Below are 23,002 nucleotides of genomic sequence, written 5' to 3'. Positions count from 1 at the left end.
CAGTGCCATTTAAGTTATCTGATTGCCCTACACTTTGTATTTCTGTTTATTTTTGCTTTGTTGTGTTATTTCTGCCCTTTCAGTGATTGGCATGTCAATGTTTGCAGCTTTGAAGCCTCTTTTCCACAGCTTTTCAACCCATGGTTCCTCAGTGGCGCATGCGGTTAGTGCTGTGCCTTGAGAACCTGAGTTCATGGGTTCAAATCCCATGTGCAGTGGTCTTTTGTCTTAACTTTTTTTCTCACTTAAGTTTTGTGATTTTCATACTATACATTGTATTTCAGTTATTTGTGCTCTCTGTTGTCATTTCTACACTTTTGGTAATTGCTGGATATCAATGTCTATAGCTGTAAAGCTGTATTCTATAGCTTGGACACACCAACTCAGTGGTTTAATCATTTACTCAGTGGCGCATGCGGTTAGTGCTGTGCTTTGGGAACATGAGGTCATGGGTTCGAATCCCAGCTCTTACTTTCACTTATTGAGATTTCCTTTTGTGTTCCCTTTAACACGTTGTTCTCGACCTGTCTGGTTTTCCACACGTGTTATATTTTTGAAATCTTTTCTGTTGTTGCTCCGCACTGCAGTGGTTCTGCTCACCATTTGCTTTGCTTCGGGTTCGGGCTCTGTATTGTGCGCTTTCTGCGCTTTGCGCATTTGCTGCGTCGTGTGGTTTTTGCTGTGCTTTGGGTGCTCATTGCGCTGAAGGTGCTTGACCCCGCAATTGCTGCTTGCAGCTATATTTAAGAGCTGATATTATCCATCATTATTTTACATTACAGATTAAAGAATCAGAGTCAACTGAACGATTCTAAAGAGAATAAATCTAAACTCATTTGATTCACTTCAGATCCAGAAATAAATCTTATTAAACTCTGATATGAGCTCATAATCTTTATTCATCACACATGAAAAAGAACAGAAGTTTAATCCTCTCCCAAAATATAACTTACACATTATATAATTCAACAGTTATTAAAGAAACATAAGAAAAGATCAAGAGTATCAGGATATTTATGTAGAGTATCTTTATATGTTGTATTTAATCTGTAATGTGTTCATAATGGACCCTTTTGCTAAAGAACAAAACAAAATGAAAACCAGAAAGTCTTTAAAGAACAAAAATGAAGTGATAGACACAAATTATTTTATTATTTTCTGATGCAGATGAAGTTGAGTTTGTGAGATTGAGGAAGGCTGATCCAGAGATGATCTCCTCCAGACTGAACTGCTCCAGCTCTGTGTTCAGTGTTGCAGTCCATTAGTCTTACTCCGTTCCATGGAGCCCAATTCTGATAGCACACGGCCTCTCCTCGTATCCAGATCCAGAGGTTCATTTGGCAGTAATAGTGTAACCCCATCCACACGGCGTCAGTAGAGGACTGATGAATCACTTTAGTCACCATGAACTGAATCTTCTCTGAATCAACTGAAACCAGATCAACATGATTCTCTCTGCAGTATCTCAGAGCTTCAGACCAGCTCAGATTCATCTGGATCAATATCAGATTATCTGAACACACAACAAACACAAACTACACATCAGATCAAAACAAACATACACCACAAACACTGAACTGAGATCATTTTAATAATGAAGAAACTTCTGTCATCAAACACACATTGACTTTTATTACTCACCTTCATGACACACAAAGGTATTAGAGTCACTGCAAGCCACATTATTCCATGTAACCCCACTGACCACTGCACATTTTTCAGTTTCAGGATTATTTGGTTCATTAGGATCCCAGTATCTGAATCCAGATTCACTTTTATCTGACCACTCCCATGAGTCACTGAACAGACCAATCCAGACTTCAGATATGTTTTTGTCATTCATGATCTTCTGAATCTGTTGATTCTCAATCTGATTCCTCACACTGATCAGATCAGTATGATGCTGTCTGCAGAAGATCTGAGCGTCTCTCCATGATACTGAAGAATCATCAATGATGAATCCTTTACTGCTCTCTGTTTAAGAAAATAAAGATTGTGTCATGATTTACTTTGACTCTTAATACACTTACTGTCAGGGTTGGGGAAGACAGAACCCAAGTACAGACAGTTCTCAATCAAAAATACTTTTATTATATAACAAAAATTCCCTCAAGAATCAAGACAAGAATTAAATAACAAACAGGAAACAAGACAAAGACTCCTGACGGTGTCACACATGACACACAATGATCCAGCACAAGACAGCAGACAGAATGGCATTAAATAGGGAAGAACTTAACTAGGGAACAAGGACGGTCCGTGTAAGTTTTGATAGTTTGTTTTTTCGTTTAAACAAAAAAACAAAATAACGAGAAACCACACGTTTTTCGTTTGCTGTTTCAAACAAAAAACAAAAACCGCTAAAAAAAGAGCCATTCTTCCGTTTTTGGTTTCTGAATCTAAAAACGAAAAACGACTAAACCAAATTCAAATAACGGTCTGATTTTGGTTTTTGGAGGTTCCTTTTTTCATTTCTCCGTTTGAGGATCTACATTAAAAGAAAGACAGGTTGGCCACGTGACGCGGAAGTTATAATAAATACAGCCTATCAAAATAAAAGCCGGTCATATATGCAGCACTAACGTTACACCAGTTAAACCATGGTTAGTGTAGTAAACTCATGGTTTTGCTTATAGTAATCAATACACCAAAAAAACAGCAACATGGTTACTACACCTTTACCACAATAAAACCATGGTTAATTTTTGTAAGGCACCGCACATCACAACATCACAGATGCTCGGGAGATGAGTAATGATCTTCTGAACAGTTTTAATTTCCCTGAGTAGAATAGGAGGAGTGAGAATATGTGTGTGGGGGGGGGGGGGGGCAGATGGACAATGATGTGGAATTGAAAATGGGGTGGGGGGTATTTTGTCATATTTCAGACCTCTGAATGAAATGCATGGTTGGTTGTCTTCTCTGGTCCAGTAGATTTTCCTCTTTCACATCTGCATATACGCATCGCCCAAACATTAATTCAAAAAGTATAATGTGAGGAAGCTAATACTAGACATATAACATTTTTATAGCAATATAGAAGCAATTATAATAAACAGAATTAAGCCTTAGGGCTTCACAGTTAATGTTCTGCAGCCATAGATTGCAAATGCAATGTAATTGAAAGCATGTATATGCTATATATGTTGAAAAAAATGTTTAAGACTTGTATGGATTATCTTTACTTGTGTGACACAGTTAGGGTGTTGTATGTCTTACACACTGGAATGTGTATAGAGAAGAAAGATTCACTTGATTTTCTTTAATTGTTAGATTAATAGTGGTTAATAAAGCCAAATAAAATGTCAAAGAGTCAGCTGTAATATCATTGCATTTACAGTTCAGTGTAAGTGGAAGTCTAGTTAAAGGGCGTGTTGCAGGTTAAATTTTTCAACGAATTTGTGCAATTTGCTTGTTGGTAATAAACATTTAAACTGTTATTCATTGTATTTTATGTTGTTGGGTATCACAAAACGGAATATAATACAAAAAAGTACAGCGGTTTGCAATGATTCTCCTTTCCCCCCACAACGCACTGTATGACGTCACGCTGGGGAGAGAATTTATCAAAGCCGCCTTGAGACCATTGAGAGTGACTATAGAGAGACGAGTAAAGATCTGAGTGAGGCGACGTCACATCTGTTCGCGGGGAAAGCTTCTCGACCGGTGACCAAAACGCACTCACTTTCAGGCATTTGCAGAGTGGCAATCGGGAGAGTTGGGACTTTCCCGCTGGGCCGGTCTTATAATAGTTATACATTTCGAGTTATATTAGCAACACCGTCTGTGCGGCCGGTTCCCGCAGCCCGCTGGTCAAACTGTGCAGCCTCTCTGATCAACAAAGTATGTAAGAGTGCTCAACCCGTTCGGCAGGTCCAACCATGTACAGGATTTATAAAAATACGGTGATCAATAAGGGGGTTCCTGCTCAAATGGCATAGCCTGTCGTGATGTAAAAAGCCGCCGAACACCTGTTTAAATGCAGTATGTATGTATGTATGCGGTCGCATCCAAGTGTGCTGCAGCTGCTAACTGCTGCTTCTGCATATAAAATGATCGTGTGATTCGTTATGATCGCATAAACAATATAACAAAACATCCTTTTATTTCACAAAACAATATATTTTAGATATTATTTGATAGACTAGTAAGTGTGGATAAAGGATGTTTAAAAATCTCTTGCCTGGTGGTCAGGACATGAATGGATAAAATCAGCAGATTTGCGAAGTTTTATTTATCTCCACATATATCATAAATAATAATTAGCATGGTAACTTTGCAGTATACCACATTATATATTTCCTAAGATGTATATATGATTTCCAAATGATATATGTAAGTATTAAAGCAACACCAAAGAGGTTTTTTTACCTTAAAATAACATTTCCAAAAAAGTTTCAGTGGTTCATCCACACAAAACAGGGTGAATGGCACTTTCACATTCGCTTTGCAGCCCTCTATCGGCCAAAACCGCACTAAAGAAGTTTCCAACCGTCGGGTAGCGGTCCTGTAGTTCGAGAGAAAACTACAAAAACTTGCTTTACGGCAGCCCTACAATCCAATCAGAGCCAGCTATGCTGCAGTATTTACGACAGTGGTAATGAACAATTACGCTTCTAACCTGTAGGGGGAGCAAAGAGCCAGAGTTCTTTAGTGTTGCTTTAAACAGCAATAAATGTCTCGTCTATCTTTATGGCTGTGGCTGAGGCTTTCTCCACTTCTCCCCAACGTGACATCATCGCCAAATTGCGTAAAAATGTTAATACCAAAAACGTAAAAAACTGTGGTCTTTAAGACCATTTTTGAGACATTTTATGATGATATACATATCTTGGGTGATTTATCTACGTATTAATCGACAGTGGTGGTTAACCTGCAACACGCCCTTTAAGCAACACTGAGGCTTAGCCTGACAGTTATGCTGCGTTCCAGGCAACCTGTAACCCGTGAATCACGACTTCAAAACCATGACTTACGACTTTGAACTGGGAGTACATCGATCTAGTACGAGTTCACGAGTGGGAAGTCACGGGTTTGACTGGCATTCCAGTGCACTTTCACAGGTAGAAGGTTGTAAAAACACGGGTTACAGGCTGCCTGGAACGCATAGAGTCGTGAGTTGTGGTTTTGAAGTCGTAATTCACGGGTTAAAAAACCTACCTGGAACGCAGCATTAGCCTGCCCCAGACCATGCTAGTTTCCAAGCATAAGTTTCCATTGTAACCGGGGTTGAACTAGCTCAAGTTTGTTTTATGAAACAAAATCCACCGGCAATAAGCCAGACTTAACAAAATAAGCCTGGCTTATTTTGTAATCTAGTTTTATGAAATAGCCCTCAGACAGCTCTGGTGCAGATCCTTATTAGATGTTTCCTAATGAAGTTAAGTTAATAAACTCATCTGAGTGTTTTGTTGTTTGTTGTAGTTTACAGAAGAGTGAATGTGTCAAACATAATCTCACATGATATTTGTGTTTGTGTGATGTTTATTATTGTTGTCTTGTAAAGTTTACATCTGATGATGTTTTATTAAGTTAAGGTTTATTGTTATTTTATGAAGCTTCACTTACCATTGTAGCAGATGAAACCTGTCTTCATATTACAGTCCTGATGATACCATGATCCATCTCTCATATAAACACAATGATCTGGACCATTTGAGTCTCCATTAGACCAGTTTGTATAATTCACAGGATCACCCAGAGACCACTTCCATTTATAAACACTTGACCTCATCAGTCCAATCCAGACATATGAAGTCAGACTGTTATTCACACTCATGATCAGTTGATTGATGTTGTTCATGTCATTGATGTTGTTGACTGTGGCCAGATCTGTGTAGTTTTCTCTGCAGTATTTTTGAGCTTCAGTCCAGTTCATCTTCATGTTTATGTGGTGATAGCGGCGCTGGATGCATTCAGATAATGAACAGAGAGCTATGAAAGAAAGAGTTTGAGTCAAATCTCATGAGATTATAAAACAAACATAAAACCACAAACACAAACTCACCGATGAGAAGAACGCTGAAATATAAAGTTTGAGACATTTCTGAAAAACAAACACATTGAAAACATCAGATGTTGATTTATTCTGCTTGTTGACAATCATGGCCATAGCTACCATTGAGGACACCGAGGTCATCTCCTCTGTATTTTTCTTGAAGTTTCGTTTCATTTTGATGTAAAAATAGCCGACAAAATAATTATCTTACTGACCGTCACATCACACGTACTTGCAGATAACTTTGCCATCTCAAAACAAAAGTAGTCGGCTATAGTGAAATGTTTCCAAAAACCAATAAAAGAATGCAACGCAGTGTCTCACATATCTCACATAAACTTCAATACCCACCAATCCAATGTTCAAAATAAAGTTGATGCCATGATAATTTCTGCCTGTGATTTTCATTAAAATAACCGAAAATGAAAAGGCTGCAACAAACTAAATTATCGTTCTAAAAGCCAGCAGAAGATGAGCAGAAAAAGAGATGGAGGGAGGTGAGAAAGTTAATGGTTATGCAGCAAATAGCCTACAATATAAGATGCAATAGGGGTACCAATGATTCAAACCTATTTCCTACTGAAATGCTGAAAAATTTAATTTAAATTAAACAATGTCAACTTGAAGTTATGTAAACTTTTTAAGCCAAAAGTTACTTGCAAAACCAAGTTGCTTTAACTTCGTGCTGCATTTTTTTACAGTGTGTAGTGAGACATTACATTATGATTATGATGTTAAATTCAACAGAGGAGACAGGAGAGAGAATTCAGGCAGTTGAGGAGGAGAAAGAGTTAGAAGGAGAAGAGAGGGAAATAATACGTGAAGGGCCCTCCCAATACAGATACCAGAAAACACACACAAGGTGCACAGTTTGCACGTGTTGTTATTGAAAATAAATATGTTATTTTAAAAATATATAATAAAATGTATTTCTCAAGTGTCTTTTTTTTTGGGGGGGGGGGGTTGTCCTCTGTATTTGAAAAATCCTGACCACAGCCTCAATTTTATTTAAATGTTTTAAACTATTATAATGTGTACACTGAAAAAAATGGACTTGGTGGGTCTTTGAATTTAAATAAAATAAACATGTATATGCAAAACAAAATATTTATATTCCTTGTGTAAACATAATTTAATTGATTAGGATTAAAATGTTTTGTTTGAATGTAAAATGAACACATTATTCTCACATTGATTAAAATTGATTGAATTGAATAGTTAAAGCAATAAAATTGAGTAAGCAAACAAAACGGCACCTCCTGAGCAGAAGGTGGCAGTAACGCTCAATGAAAAGGACGTCAACTGCCATAAAAGAAGAATAAACATCGTTTGTTTTGGGCGCCAAAATGAAGACTCAGCAGCAGTCAGTCAGAAGAACTCTCTCAGACGGACACCACGTTATTAAAGTAAGTTCTATTATTTATTTATGTTCACTTTATACGTGATACATCTTCACTAGATAGATAGTTTTTTTTACAATATGTAGTCATTGCAATGACTTGTAGTAAAAATTAGTTTGGAGGAGGTTGGTGGAGTAAGTTAACGTTACAGTCAGTCAGTCAGTCAGTCAGTAAGTGTAAGGCTCATAAAGAAAAACAGCGTTTTAAAAATGTCAGCTGTATAACGTTATTTCTTGTTTGGTAGTTTTATCCGAGTTGAAAACTGTCAGCTTTGAGTTGACTTTTGAGGCACATTTTACTCAGCTGTTCTATGGAAACGTGTCAGGACAAATAAAACACTAACCAAACGTTTTTATTCTGTCCAGAGTAACGTTATCCATGTAAGTAATTTACCAGATGATATCAATTGACTACATTAATAATGACATTGCGTATTAAAAAAACTGTCTGCTTAATCAGATTATCGGACCCGTGTCAGTTATTCATGACTTCGCTACGCCACGAGCAACACTTGATTCTATTAGAAAAAGCTTTTTGAAATGTCTCGCGTGACGTCTGGTATATTAACTGAAAAAATTGCTTTATAGTGCCACACCTTAAAGCTGACATTTTCAGAAGAGAACCTTGTTGTTTTAAGATCTAATTTTGTCCAAAATTGCGTCCTATGACAGATATAATACTTATTTCATTATTGCTCTGTGTATGTGTGACCTTCATCATTTGAGGTTTTGTGTTGATTTCACCTCTGAATATTTTTTCTTATAGGTCCATCATCCTTTCATACGCTACACATTCAAAAGCATTGGTAAGTCATCAAAAAAAATCTTATTTTTGTAACTAATATAACTTACATGTATTATTTTTTTGACTCGCAGTACTCAAATAAACAATGGTTGGTTAATTTGTTTTCAGATAAATGCTGAATTTAAAAGAATCACTACTGTCTAATGTTCCTGCGTGTCACCTGGACCTCCAATCCAAAAACCTGACGAAACTCTTCTATCAGAAAGGAGGACAGCTAGCAAAAAGACTTGGAACAATCAATGATCAAATGACAGAAGTAAGTAATATAGATTTACAGACATAAAAATGTGTAAACCTTGTTGGAAGTACAGAAAAAGCAGTATGTTTTGGCACAAGGGTCATTAAAACACCTGGGAAGATTTAAAGGGGTAGTTCACCCAAAAATAAAAATTCTCATCACTTACTCCTTATCATGTTGTTACAAACCTGTATAAATGTCTTTGTTCTGATGAACACTAAGGGGTCAGTCACACCAAAAGCGCTTTAAACGCTTGCAAACGCAAGGCGCGACGCACTGCCTTTTTTTAAAAAAGAGCAGTGCGGCGCAGCTTTTCATATTGCTAAGCAACCACCGAGTCAGCTGTCTTGTCAATCAAATATTGAAGCGTGAGTGCTCTTTTGCTGTTTACTGTCATATTAGCAGAAACTTTAAAAAGAGGACGCTTGCTCTGACCTTGTTTGAGGGTGAGAGGTGCACAAACACGCAGGAGAGAATGAGCGAGTGGAGTCCGGTTCTTCAAAGCAACTGTAAACTTCCCTCACCACAATGTAAGGCCCGCCTCTCCCCTCATTCGATTGGACAATGGAAGACGCGAATGACGTCAGGCGCTTCTCCACTCTCAGCGCTCCTTCAAAAACGCGTGCGCGGCAGGCGGCAGAAAACCGCAAGGCGCTCGGCGCGCATAAACAGCGCGCAAACGTGCCCTGCCCATAGAATATCATTCAAAAAAGGCGCCTGCAACTGCCATAAACGCTTTTGGTGTGACTGAGCCCTTGGGAAGATTTTTTTTTAAGGAATGTTTGTACCCAAACCAATCATAAGCCCCATTCACTTCCATAGTGGGGAAATATAATACTATGGAAGTGAATGGGGCTCATGAACAGTTTGGTTGCAAACATTCCTCAAAATAAATGTCTTCCTTCATGTTCATCAGAACAAAGACATTTATACAGGTCTGTAACAAAATGAGAGTGAGAAAATGAGATAATTAACTTTTGCTGTGATTGTCAGGTATGGTAGCACACACTTGAAATGTGGCCTCTTTATTTAACACACACACACACACACACACACACACACACACACACACACACACACACACACACACACACACCTGGAGCAGTGGACAGTGCAGCTGCCTTGCTTTGTAACCCATGTATTTGTAACCAATTGTAACATGCTGTGGCAATGCACATGGGTCTGTATACTTACATTTATATTTGTTTGCATTGTACGTATTTCCAATGACACTTTTATTGTAACAGTAACTTTTTTTCTGTTTCTTTAACTACATTTGTTTGTTTTGTACAGGGCATGGATGAAGTCAGCATCAGTGAGGTCATTTGAAGACACCAATGTTGGGATTTGTGCTCTCAAACAACATGCTTCTTGAAGAAGAGGATCTTTGTATAGTCCTGGAAGGCATGAAGGTGTTGCAACATCGTGCCATGTTGTTTGAGCTGATGTATTCCTTTAAACCTGACCTATCCTGATCTCCGCTTTATTTTTGAGGAAATCCAAAAGATTTTAATGGAACTGCATTGAGCGTAACTTTAACGAACAGTTTCTTTCAGTGAAAGGATCAGAAAGACTGTGCTGCTCATTTATGTTCTTTTTATTTATCTGTTTTAAGTGTTTTCTCTTATTAAAACATTAACAGTTTGCTGCTCAGAGTTGAAATGGTTGTTGTATTTTGTTTTTGTTGAATCTTTGATTATCAGTTTATACAAATGCTGTAGCTCTGACTTTCTGAAGGAGTGATATTTTCCAGTTTGTAAATCCATTTAAAAAATAATAGTACTTACTCTTTTGCATGTCTCTTTGGAATGCAGTGTTTGTGTTTTAGCACTTCTAAATCTACTGTGATAGTAACTATTTTAAACATTTGGGTCAGTTTCACAGATGGGGCTTTTCCTAGTCCCAGACTTTTGCAATGCCTTAATTTGAAAACATATTGCACTGACATATCTTGACATATATCAGTGCCATTGTTGTTTTGTCTCAAGATGTACTCCAGTGTTGTTTTTGTAAGGTAGGTTTGTTCGTAAACTTTTCTTGTAAAAAATATTCTAATATAACTACTAGGGCCTAGTCATGGCTTAATCTACAACCTGTCTGGGAAATTGCCCCTTTGTATGTACTGCATGTGCTGATTGTTGTAATAGTTATTGCCTGTTAATGAATTAATGTGTAGTGATTTAAATGAATTGATGATCTGAAAGCAGTGGTTTGCCTAAATATCACTAAACATTTGTTCAAAACTCTGTGCTTTTTATGCCAATGCAAATGTATTTTGTATTTAAAAAAGAAATAAATAACATTTGGATAATTATGAGTGATTATTCTGGTGCCAGAGACATAATGAAATTGCTTTAGAGTTACATAATCCCATAATATAAGCATTAAAAAAGCATGTTGGAATTACAGATGAAGATCTAGTCCCCTTACATAATAAAAATACTTAAACATTACAAAATAAATGTGTTATAGTAAAGAGAAATAGCACTTTGAGTCAATATATTTATATTAGACTACTTAAAACAATTAAAATGTTTTGGTCTGACACATAAAAATTATATGAGGAAAATTATTTTGGTTTTACACAATCGGATTATGTGGGACCGATGTACACATTAAAATTACGTAAATTGAAAGGATTTTTTTTTTCAGTGTAGTAAATAAAGATGAGAATCTGATATTAAAGCTGTTAAATGAAGCTAAAAGTTAACATCTCTTCAGTAACTCTTCATCAATTCTTTATAAAGTTTCATTAATAGTCATTAAACATTAATACACAATCCTTATAAAACACTGTGATATCATAAATATTATTTTAATAGGAATGAGAAAGTAAATAAAGTTCTTACTTTTGAGATTGTGTGTTCCTCTCCTCTTCTGTTTCTCTGTCTGTGTGTTTATCAGTATGTCATTATATTTTATTTGTGAATAATTTCCATATTTCGGTTCCTTGTTGGTGTATTTTTCCACATACCCTTACTTTTGCAGGTTTTTACTTTAATGATAAACAGTGTGTCAGCCAATGAGTATGTTTACATGCACAGAATAAGAGGATAACTATCAAAAATCTGCTTATTATTGCGTTATTATGCGTTTACATGGAAATCAATAAGCTGGCTATACAGACAACTACGTTTACATGGTACTTGGAGATTTGTCAGGTTTCTCACAGGTCATTGCCTATAGTACATAATAGTCGATCAAAAAGCTGACGGCATATCTGTCTTAAGCTGTACTGTTGTATCTCTTCTCGGGTCTGCAGAACCTGTAAATGTAACATGAGCTTCTATTTTCACAGTTTCTCTGCCAACTGCTTTAGTCGAGCGGAGACTTTTATGCGTTACTTTTCGCTTACTTCCGTGTGTGACGTTTATCTTTCATACGCGGAGACATGCGCACATGGACAAAACCGTGAGAAAGCTGGTTAAGGTGTTTACATGCCATGTGGGCTTTCCCCGATAAAGGAAAACAGTTTTACGCGTTTACATGACCCCACGTGTTATCAGTTTATTAAGCATAATCGGCAGAAGACTGTGCATGTAAACGCACTCAATGACAGCTTTATACAGTGTTCAAATTGAGGGGGGCTGTGGTGCTCCCGCATCTCCTATAGCCTTGACGGACCCCTATAAAGCACAAAAATATAACATATGGTGGTCCCTTGGTTTAAAATACAACATGAGTTTAAAATTGTTGTGCTGTGGTGCCAAAAAGTGATACTCTCCATTATTTGTCCCAAATTCCAAATAAACTAATCCAAAAGATTTCTGTCTGAAATAAATGTAAATTCTCAAGTGCCGAACCCACTTTTGCCCATATCCTACATAATCATTGTAATATCATAACTTTACTTGCATATTTGCAAATTATTTTATGTCTTAAAGTGAGTGCAAACTTTTCAGAAAGAAATCAGATGTTTGTGTCAGTGGTCTTAAAATGGCCTCAAGAAATTTGCTTATGTTTGTGTACATTATATAATAGAAGACAAAAGAAAAATCACTTTGATAGCTTTATGAGGATTAATTACATTTAATTTTTACAATGAAGAAGACAGTGTTATTATTTATTTGATTCTATTTCTGTACCTGTAAATACTACTCTTAGATCTTACTTTATTTGTAACTTTGTTCTTTTCTATATGCTTATAATTTCTTAATTTCTTCTTACCTTTTTCCCACCCCCAGTTTTGCTGATCCAAAAATTATTCAACCCATAACTCGGAAAAGCGTGATTCATTTAACTTCCATGATGTAAAATTATGTAATTTAAGAGTAGGCATTGAGGTCCACCCCATTTTAACACGGTCCACTTAGTTTAAAATTTCTGGCCTCGCCACTGTTTCACATTAATTTGAGGGGTAAAAATGGTTAGGGTTTGATTTAAGTGTAATTTGAGGTTTATTTGATTAAAACCAGAATCAGGGCCCGGTTTTTCAAAAGGCTTAATCCGGATAAAATTGATCCGGATTTAGTAATCCTTTCTTTTGCGATCCGTGATCACAGAATCCAGCTTACTTTTGAGCCAGTTTTTCAAAGCAACATCGGATTGGATCAGTCTGATCCGGATAGGAACTTTTCAGGATCACCAAATCTGGATAACCAGTGCTCAAACAGGATAGAAAATCACAATGTAGAACTATAGATATGTAAAGAGCAACGAGTGGAATAGCCAGTGTGTGGTCAATAAGTTTATTTTTATTTGAAATTAAAACACACACATTTAAAAAAATAAATAAAAACAAGAAAACCCCCACCCCATCCTCTTCCAGCAGTTCGCTCATCTGAGACCTACAACACAAACACTGAGGATATTTATAACAAGTCAAATATAGATGTATTGAATAAAAAAAAAATACTCCACAATAATTTTATTATTTTATAAGGCCAAACTCTTTCTACTTTGCTGTAGGCCTATACTGAAAGGCTGAGTACGTTAAAGCCTACCTAATCACTGTAGCCTGACAGATGAACAAATAAAATTAAAACCTTATGAATAAATAGGATATCTTGTAAGATACTGCAAGAACCAAATATAGTATTATTTGATACATTTTTAAAGTTTTCATTACATTTTGGGCATGAAATCCACGCTAAATCCACCCTTCTGATGGGATCAGTTTAATCCAGATTTTTTGTATCAAAGTGATCCAAATCCTACAAAAAAGTTCTGAAAAACCCAAACTAAAGGTGTGATCCGGATCAAAGCCAAGATTGGATTACGTGATCTAATCCGATTATGTAATCCGTTTTTTCTTTTGAAAAACCCATTTTCAAGATTTGATCCAATCTGTTATCCAAAATCCTAGTGGATTACTTTTGAAAAACTGGGCCCAGATGATTGTTAATCCAGGATCACATCTTACTTTGGGAAACACAGAGACTTTATAAAGATGGAAAGGGGGCTTGGCCGGGGGTGTAGCTAGCTAGGGGACCCCATAATCTTTGACATAATTCAAACACTATAGCATTATAAAGTCAATTAATTTATTTCAGAGACAGTAATGTTGTAATAACATCACACTTATTGATGTATCACAGAATAAATGAGTCTTCATACACGGACGTACTGTCACGGTAGGAAATCCACTGTTTCCTCCGTGTCATGTGTGTGTGTGTTTGTTTGTTCACTCACCTCTGCCATGTGCTCGTTTGATTAAGTGTTGTCACCTGTGTATGATTGCCTCGCTCCAGCTGATCCTCATTACCCATCAGCTACATATACTCACTCAGTTCTCTTCCTGTTGTCAGATCCTCATTTCATGTTCCAGCCATTCCACTTGGATTATCGTCTCTCGTCGTCGTGTTTGGATCTGTGTTCGTGTTGTCGTCTCCGTGTGAGTGTTTGGTTCGTTCCTGGTTTCATCCATTGGCCATCATCACACTCTTCACTGACTTCACGCCTCAACACTCTTCACACCACCGTAGACCTTCGACCACCATTGCCAACATCCTGGACTCAGTCACTTGCTCTATGTGTTTCCCTGCATTTACCATCATTTATAATAAATCTGTTTTGATCGCCTGCGCTTGCTTCCTCCACTTTATTGTGTCGTTACAGAAGGATCTGACCATCATGGAAGCAGCAGGCGATCGCTCCCCATCTCATCTGGAGGAGTTTTTACAACGTGCCGTGGGTCGAATGGATCGTCAGGACAAGGCGATAGATGAGATGGGTCGAGCTTTCCAAGCAATGGTGACGAAGGTTTCCGAGCTCGCTCTCCAGGCCCAACAACTTCATCCACCGCCACCCACTGCGCCCCCCACGCCACCCACACCGCCGATCGCCACCGGGGGTTTTCCCCAGTCCGAGCCACGCCTTCCCATTCCAGAGAAATATGCGGGTGAGCCAAAGTTTTGTCGATCATTTCTCTCTCATTGTTCTCTGCACTTCGCCTTGCAGCCCCGCACGTTCACCACCGAAGAGATGAAGGTGGCGTTCGTACTCGCTCTACTCACAGGGAAGGCTGCCCTCTGGGGGACGGCGGTGTGGGAGAACCAAGACCGCTGCTGTGCTTCGTTCCACGCCCTTTCGGAGGAGATGAAACGGGTCTTCGACCACTCCGTCGCCGGGAGGGAGGCGGCCAGACTTCTAGCGGACCTACGGCAGGAGGATAGGTCCGTATCAGACTACTCGATCGAGTTCCGCACCCTGGCGGCGGAGTGTAAGTGGAACGAAGAGGCGCAGTGGGATCATTTCCTGCATGGGTTGGCTGACCGCATCAAACAGGAGATTCGCGCTGTTGAACTCCCCTCTTCACTCAATGGATTAATCGACCTCACTATCAGGATAGACAACCGACTCGACCAAGCAGCCAGACGGAAGGGGGGGACCACCTGCACATCCAGTTCAGAGGATCAGCACCGACGGTCAGAGGTTGCGGTCAGCCCACCTGGAGATCCGGAACCCATGCAGGTGGGGCGAGCTCGGCTCTCCCGGGAGGAGAGGATCAGGCGGAGATCCCTTGGACTGTGTTTATACTGTGGCAGCCCAGAACATCACATCCAGCGCTGCCCAGTAAAAGTATCAAGCCCGATAGTAAATCTGAGGCTACTATCGGGTGGGATCTCTGCCAGGAAGACCTCATCTACATCGACACTCCTTCCGGTGAGACTACGGTGGTCCACCCACACACTGGATCAGCACGCTTTGGTGGATTCTGGGGCCGAGGGTAGTTTCATGGACATCAAATTTGCACGCAAGATCAAGATTCCTCTCACCTCCCTCAAACACCCCATTGCACCTTTTGCACTTGACGGACACAAGTTACCTGTCATCACTCAGACCACCATCCCTGTTTCACTCATCACATCTGGCAATCATAGGGAGAAGATTTCATTCCTCATCACAGACTCACCTCAGACTCCCATTGTTCTCGGTCACACTTGGCTCCATAAACACAACCCCAGGATCGATTGGCGTCTCGGATCTGTGGTTAGCTGGAGCGAGGAGTGTCATTTGTCTTGTCTTTTGTCTGCTGGTGTTAATGTTTCTGAGTCTGTGTTTCAGGGGGAAGCAGTGGATTTGACTAACGTGCCCGGGGAGTACCACGACCTGAAGGAGGTGTTCAGTAAGTCCCGGGCTGATTCTCTTCCTCCTCATCGTCCCTATGACTGTGCGATAGAGTTATTGCCAGGTACCTCTCCGCCTAAGGGCAAGTTATATTCCTTGTCTATTCCAGAGACGGCGGCCATGGAGAAATATATATCCAGTTCTCTAGCAACGGGGTTCATTCGCCCTTCCTCTTCTCCAGCGGGGGCGGGGTTCTTTTTTGTGGGAAAGAAGGACGGATCCTTGCGACCTTGTATTGACTACCGAGGGTTGAACAACATAACGGTAAAGAATACTTATCCTTTGCCGCTTATGTCTTCAGCCTTTGAGAGGTTGCAGGGAGCGTCCGTTTTCACTAAATTAGACTTACGTAACGCTTATCATTTGGTCCGTATTAGGGAGGGGGACGAATGGAAGACTGCTTTTAACACCCCTCGTGGCCATTTTGAGTACTGCGTGATGCCTTTCGGTCTATCCAACTCGCCGGCAGTCTTCCAAGCACTCGTTAATGACGTGTTGCGAGACATGGTCGATCAGTTCATATATGTCTACCTGGATGACATATTGATTTTTTCTTCGTCTCTCCAGGAACATGTGCAACATGTACGACGAGTGCTTCTGCGGTTGCTAGAGAATGGATTGTTTGTCACGGCGGAGAATTGCGTTATTCATGCACAGTCTGTTTCTTTTCTAGGACACATCATTTCGACTGAGGGTGTTCGCATGGATCCTGAGAAGGTTAAGGCTGTGGTAGATTGGCCATCCCCAGAGTCTCGCAAGGCCCTGCAGAGATTTCTGGGGTTCGCCAATTTTTATCGGCGTTTCATTCGCAATTTCAGCCAACTAGCCGCGCCTCTGACCGCTTTGACCTCTCCTAGTTTGACGTTCAGGTGGTCAGACGCAGCTGAGGCTGCGTTTGCCAAACTGAAAAGCTGCTTTGTTTCAGCTCCTATTCTCGTCACCCCTGATCGCTCACATCAATTCATAGTGGAGGTCGACGCGTCAGAGGTGGGGGTAGGAGCAGTGTTATCCCAGCGCGCATCCTCAGAAGGAAAGGTTCATCCTTGCACGTATTATTCTCATCGTTTATCTCCTGCGGAAGTTATTTATGACATTGGCAATCGGGAGTTGTTGGCCGTCAAATTGGCACTGGAAGAATGGCGTCACTGGCTTGAGGGGTCGGGTGTACCTTTCATTGTATGGACGGACCATAAGAATCTCGAATACATTAGAACTGCTAAAAGACTTAACTCCAGGCAGGCTCGGTGGGCATTGTTTTTCGGTCGTTTCGATTTTACACATTATTAACGGCCGGGTTCCAAAAACATCAAACCCGATGCGTTATACTGTCTTTTTGATCGTTCAGATAGTACTGCTACTCCCGAGCCCATTTTACCGGAGACCATCATTATCTCCGCGCTCAGATGGGAGGTCGAATCGAAGGTATTGACTGCCTTAGAAGGGGTAACGCCCCCGGGTCGTTGCCCACCGAACCGTTTATTTGTGCCGGAGGGGTTACTGTCAGACGTTCTCCAGTGGGGTCATTGTTCCAGTGTTGCTTGTCACCCAGGGGTTAGTACAACTAGATTTCTAGTCAAGCAACGATTTTGGTGGCCTGGTATGGCTCGTGATGTCCACGACTTCGTCTTGGCTTGCTCGGTTTGTGCTGTTGGTAAGACTTCCAATCGACCTCCAGATGGGTTACTCTTACCGCTGTCTGTCCCTTCGAGACCCTGGTCCCACATCTCGCTAGATTTTATTACCGCCCTCCCACCCTCTAAGGGTAATACAGTGATTTTAACCGTAGTGGACCGGTTCTCGAAGGCGGCTCATTTCATCCCCTTGCCCAAATTGCCATCAGCCAAGGAAACAGCGGTAATTGTCATTGACCACGTCTTCCGTATACATGGCCTTCCGACAGACGTGGTTTCTGACAGGGGTCCCCAATTTGTGTCCAAATTTTGGCAAGAGTTTTGTAAATTGTTAGGGGCGACTGTTAGTCTTTCATCCGGGTTCCATTCCCAGAGCAATGGTCAAACCGAGCGAGCCAATCAGGATGTCGAAAGGGCTTTGCGGTGTTTGGCTTCCAACAATCCTTCGTCCTGGTGTCAACAACTCTCAATTGTGGAGTACGCACACAATTCTCTGCCGGTGTCATCTACGGGCATGTCTCTATTTAAGTGTAGTTTAGGGTACCAACCACCTAATTTTGTCAGTACTGAATCCGAGGTGTCGGTCCCCTCCGCAAACGCACTAGTCCAGAGGTGTCACCGCACCTGGACCAGAGCTCGCAGAGCTCTGCTCCAGGCAAGGTCGCGCACCAAGGCTAAGGCCGATCGCCACCGGTCGAAGCCTCCCCGATACGTCGTCGGTCAAAGAGTGTGGCTTTCAACCCAGAACATTCCGATGCGTTCCGTTTCGAATAAGCTTGCTCCCAAATTTATTGGCCCGTTTTCTGTTACCAAAATCATTAATCCGGTAACAGTGCGTCTTAGCCTTCCACCGGCGTACAGGAGGGTTCATCCCGTGTTTCATGTGTCCAAAATTAAACCTGTGATTTTTTCCCGTCTTAATCCGCCTGCCCCGGTCCCCCCCCCCGCCTCGTATCGTTAATGGGGAGACCACATATTTGGTTAATCGTATTCTGGACTCTAGACGGAGGGGACGCGGGTTTCAGTACTTGGTGGATTGGGAAGGTTACGGTCCGGAGGAGAGAAGGTGGGTTCCTGCTCGGGACATACTGGATCACCGCCTTATTGATGATTACAATCTACAGGTAAAGCAGGCTGGGAACGCCAAGGGGCGTTCCTAGGGGAGGGGGTACTGTCACGGTAGGAAATCCACTGTTTCCTCCGTGTCATGTGTGTGTGTGTTTGTTTGTTCACTCACCTCTGCCATGTGCTCGTTTGATTAAGTGTTGTCACCTGTGTATGATTGCCTCGCTCCAGCTGATCCTCATTACCCATCAGCTACATATACTCACTCAGTTCTCTTCCTGTTGTCAGATCCTCATTTCATGTTCCAGCCATTCCACTTGGATTATCGTCTCTCGTCGTCGTGTTTGGATCTGTGTTCGTGTTGTCGTCTCCGTGTGAGTGTTTGGTTCGTTCCTGGTTTCATCCATTGGCCATCATCACACTCTTCACTGACTTCACGCCTCAACACTCTTCACGCCACCGTAGACCTTCGACCACCATTGCCAACATCCTGGACTCAGTCACTTGCTCTATGTGTTCCTGCATTTACCATCATTTATAATAAATCTGTTTTGATCGCCTGCGCTTGCTTCCTCCACTTTATTGTGTCGTTACACGTACAGTAAATACTGTTGGTTGATGATGTATACATTTCAGCCCACCGGCGACTATAGTTGCCACAGTGCATAGTTGTCATTTTCCTTTTTTTAAGAATTTTTTTTAGATGTTAGAAAATGTATTTATTTCCTTCCTGTCACATGAGGCTGTCAACTTCTTACCTCTTCTTCCAAGAAACATGGCGAAGACAAACCCTCCCAAAGAAAGGTAATTTTCATTTTACTAACAAGTATTTTTGGTTGACATTTATGTATCTACATAATCATGTCTCTAGAGTCATCCAAACAAAACAAATCTTACAAGAGATCTATAGTTTTTTATATACTTAGTCAAAAGTCCAAGCGGCAACTATAGTTGGCCGTGGGCAAATGCCTTGTAAGTACATATATCATGGGGAAATGGGGTATACTGTGTTAATAATAATCAAGGTTTTTGGTATTTTTTTGTGCTTTTTTCTTTCATAATATCATACCTAAAACCCTTTAACTAACATCTCTACTGTCCATTAGACCTTAATTTGATAGGGAATAAAATTCATTCATACAGGTCATTGAAAGAGGGAGACAGAGATCTCCTCTTCTTCCAAAGACTGGTTGCCCATTTTATTGATTTATTTTCATATTATTTTCATTAAAGGACAACTCCGGTGAAAAATGAACCTAGGGGTAATTAACAAATGGTGACCGAGTAGATCGTTCTCTGGGGTGCGTTTTCATGATAATCAAATGTAAAGAGTTTTTTATCAATAAAAACAGATTAGCATATAGCGCTAGTATATGGGGCAAAGAGTAAGTACAAGTAAATCAATAGTTAATACCACTAACAAGGCTCAAAATAGCCTCACACTGCCACAGTAGCATAATGAGGGTCCCTACATTCAAACCGAAGCATTGAGAACGTTGTAAGTGTACAAACAGTTTAATAAGAAGCTACTTTATAAAGACAGCACATTCCGCGTATTCAGATAGCAGACATCTTGAAAAGCCATGAACGATGTGCTAAGTGATATGAAGTGACTTGGAGCTGACATATGGTCCGTTGTTTCTGGAAGAAAGCACTGAATGCAACAGAGAAAATAAATAAATAAAAATAATAATAAAAACCTTAACAAGTCACAGTTTATATCACTTAGCACGCGTTCATAAATCTAAACTTAAGACATTCTTCTTTAACAAAGCATTTACATAAAATGTCCAGTAAATGTACTTGTCCCACAATAGTTATTTTGTCTAGAACAAAGCACTCACATACCTCATATGGGTAATATACTATTACTGCAATAGGTTGCCTTTCTGGAACCGAGCGTTTTTAAACCACAATACTGTATGACACTTGCGTTTCATGTGACCGGCTCTACGCTAATAGAATTCTGTTTCTCTCTCCCTGTCTCGTCCTCGACCCCGAGGACAATGGGACAAACAGACCCAGTTCCTGTTGCTGTGAAGGTCATCACATCACTGATCTACTGGCTGTTCTTCAACGTGATGCCCAGCCGATGCGCGACCAACGACCACCGGCAGAACCAGTTTAATCCGCTTACCCGCTTCCTATCTCTACCGTGTTTATATATATATAAATATATATTAATTTCTCCCAAGGGTTTTTGTCCTTCTAGGAGTTTTTCCCACTGGGTTTTCTCCTAGGGGTTTTTTTTGTCCCCGGGAGAGTCAGACAACTTTGGCTTAACTTAGCACTTTACTGTATATGTTACATTATTAATACGCTCGCTTGCACGGTTTAACCTTAGCTGCTATATTCTACTTCTTATATTATCTATTGATTTTCTGTGTTCTCCCCTACATCTACTCATGTAAAGCTGCTTTGCAACAATTAACACTTGTGAAAAGCGTTATATAAATAAAATTGAATTCAATTCAATTGAACAAGAGATTATGAGCTAGATTGTTTTTTTTTGGGGGGGGGGGGGGTTCGCATTGAATGTTCTTTGACTGTTATACATAATAAATGTGTTTATGAATAAAGGTTGATCTGTTGAAAGCCGTTATTTTGAGTAAGATGCCAAATGTATTCAAATTTGACATTGAAGGCGTGCATACAACCTTTTTGCCCACCGGCAACTATAGTTGCCGCACATTCGAATACGATTTTCAAAAAAAGAAAAATGGGGAAAATAAATGCAGAACATGTTTACAGAGGACACTATTAACACAATTATATGCATGAAACCATTCAGAAAAATTTGGGCACAAATGGGTTAACCGTCTCAAAGAGATCAAGTTTGGGGGTCTTTTGCATCATGGCTGATTGTTGTCTACCACAGTCTCAACCACAGGTGTTTTTCCAGGAAAACCAAAGGTGGTTTTTGGATGCAGGATTAGTGTGGATTTCCTGGAAAGATATCATTAAAATTCACTTTTTAGACAAACTTCATTTGAATTGAGGAAGAGAGCTGAAGGTGTGAACACTCAGTTTGAAACTTTACACCACACGTACACTCCATGCTAAATACTCATGAGTGTGTTTTATTTCCTTGTCTCTTGCAAACTAAACACATGAGGCCGGATTTATTAAACGGACAAATTAGCATGAGAGCCCAATTCCAAAAAAGTGAGTTGTAATATCTGTGGGTTATTTACTAAAAAAGGGCAAATTAAATAACACAGCTGATTTCAATAATGACCATCGCAATCTACTAAGAGCAGCGCAAATTAGTTCAGGGGCACAAACAAGAGCTGATAAATGCACTTAAATTCAGCACCACAGACATCACAGTGGAAAATTTGGGATGTGTAATCTCAGCTAATGAAGCCATAGAACACTGAAAAGAACTAAAGGACAAAAAACATTAAGTGTGGTATTGTGCGACTTCTGACTCCTCTTTTATTTCCATCAGCAAATAAGAAATAACATGATTTGGAAAACAATATTTTTGAACAATATGTTTGTCTGCCAATCCAAATACACTGTTATAAGTTAAAACAATCCCCTGCATTGTATCAAACATTCTCTGCGATGCCTCTTTTTTTAGCAATAATTGCAGACATTTCAAGTGCAAAATGATTTAAGACATGCTTTTTTGGCGTTAAATAATGGGGCAAATACCGGTCATAACACACACGCAAGCATGAGTTAACTGATTTGCTTGAAACATTTAAATATTCTCCTCCCAAAAATTTAGCATCTGAAAGGGAAACTGCTAAGTGCATATACAATAAGGACAGTCACAAAAATAACTACACTACAACCTTTCAGCGCTAATTATCCACTGTGCGTCTTTAGTAAATCCCACCAAAAGGATAGTTTGCGCTGGGACAAGCTGTTATAATGTAATGCCCAGATGTGCATTTCATTGTCAGTTTCAATTTTACACTCGCTGTTCAAAAGTATAAATAAGGAATAAAAGTATTGATGATGCCCCGCCAAACATCACCCCACAATCTTTTTTATTGTTTGTGCTCCTTCTACCCCTTGTTGAGCCCCATGTTATGGAAATGTAATGTTTAATGTTAATACAGCGGGTAAAATAAGCATGTCATCGTTTTCCTTCTCTTCTTCCTTTATTTCTTACCGCCATTTCAGCATCTACGGCTATATTCATGGCAAAAACCAGTTAATCCATACACAAGTTTTATTCAGACAAGTTGATCCATACACAGGTTGGGGGGAGGGACAATTTGGTATCTCCAATTTGCCTAACTTGCATGTTTTTGGCCTATGGGAGGAAACCTGAGTACCCGGA

The 23,002-nt window shown here is 40.0% G+C and overlaps 1 protein-coding gene, 1 long non-coding RNA gene and 1 pseudogene across 2 annotated transcripts; 1 reads left to right on the top strand and 2 right to left on the bottom strand.

Moving 5' to 3' along the window:
• Window positions 1-23,002, bottom strand: part of LOC129431932 (uncharacterized) — a 496,207-nt pseudogene that overhangs the window by 269,750 nt on the left and 203,455 nt on the right.
• LOC141365625 (C-type mannose receptor 2-like) lies at window positions 1,092-6,044 on the bottom strand. Its single transcript, XM_073870145.1, has 4 exons — window positions 6,008-6,044; window positions 5,569-5,934; window positions 1,642-1,974; window positions 1,092-1,513 (listed from the first exon to the last, which is right to left on the bottom strand). The coding sequence occupies exons 1-4, from the start codon at window positions 6,042-6,044 to the stop codon at window positions 1,152-1,154; spliced, it is 1,098 nt and encodes a 365-aa protein (XP_073726246.1). The 3' UTR covers window positions 1,092-1,151.
• On the top strand, window positions 7,032-10,409 carry LOC129436282 (uncharacterized). Its single transcript, XR_012369489.1, has 4 exons — window positions 7,032-7,404; window positions 8,164-8,203; window positions 8,311-8,458; window positions 9,734-10,409. It is a non-coding gene; the product is annotated as an uncharacterized lncRNA (long non-coding RNA).

Source organism: Misgurnus anguillicaudatus, chromosome 1, assembly GCF_027580225.2.
Source record: "Misgurnus anguillicaudatus chromosome 1, ASM2758022v2, whole genome shotgun sequence".
In the NCBI taxonomy this organism is placed as follows: Eukaryota; Metazoa; Chordata; class Actinopteri; order Cypriniformes; family Cobitidae; genus Misgurnus; species Misgurnus anguillicaudatus.
This window is presented reverse-complemented; position numbering and strand designations above follow the sequence as displayed.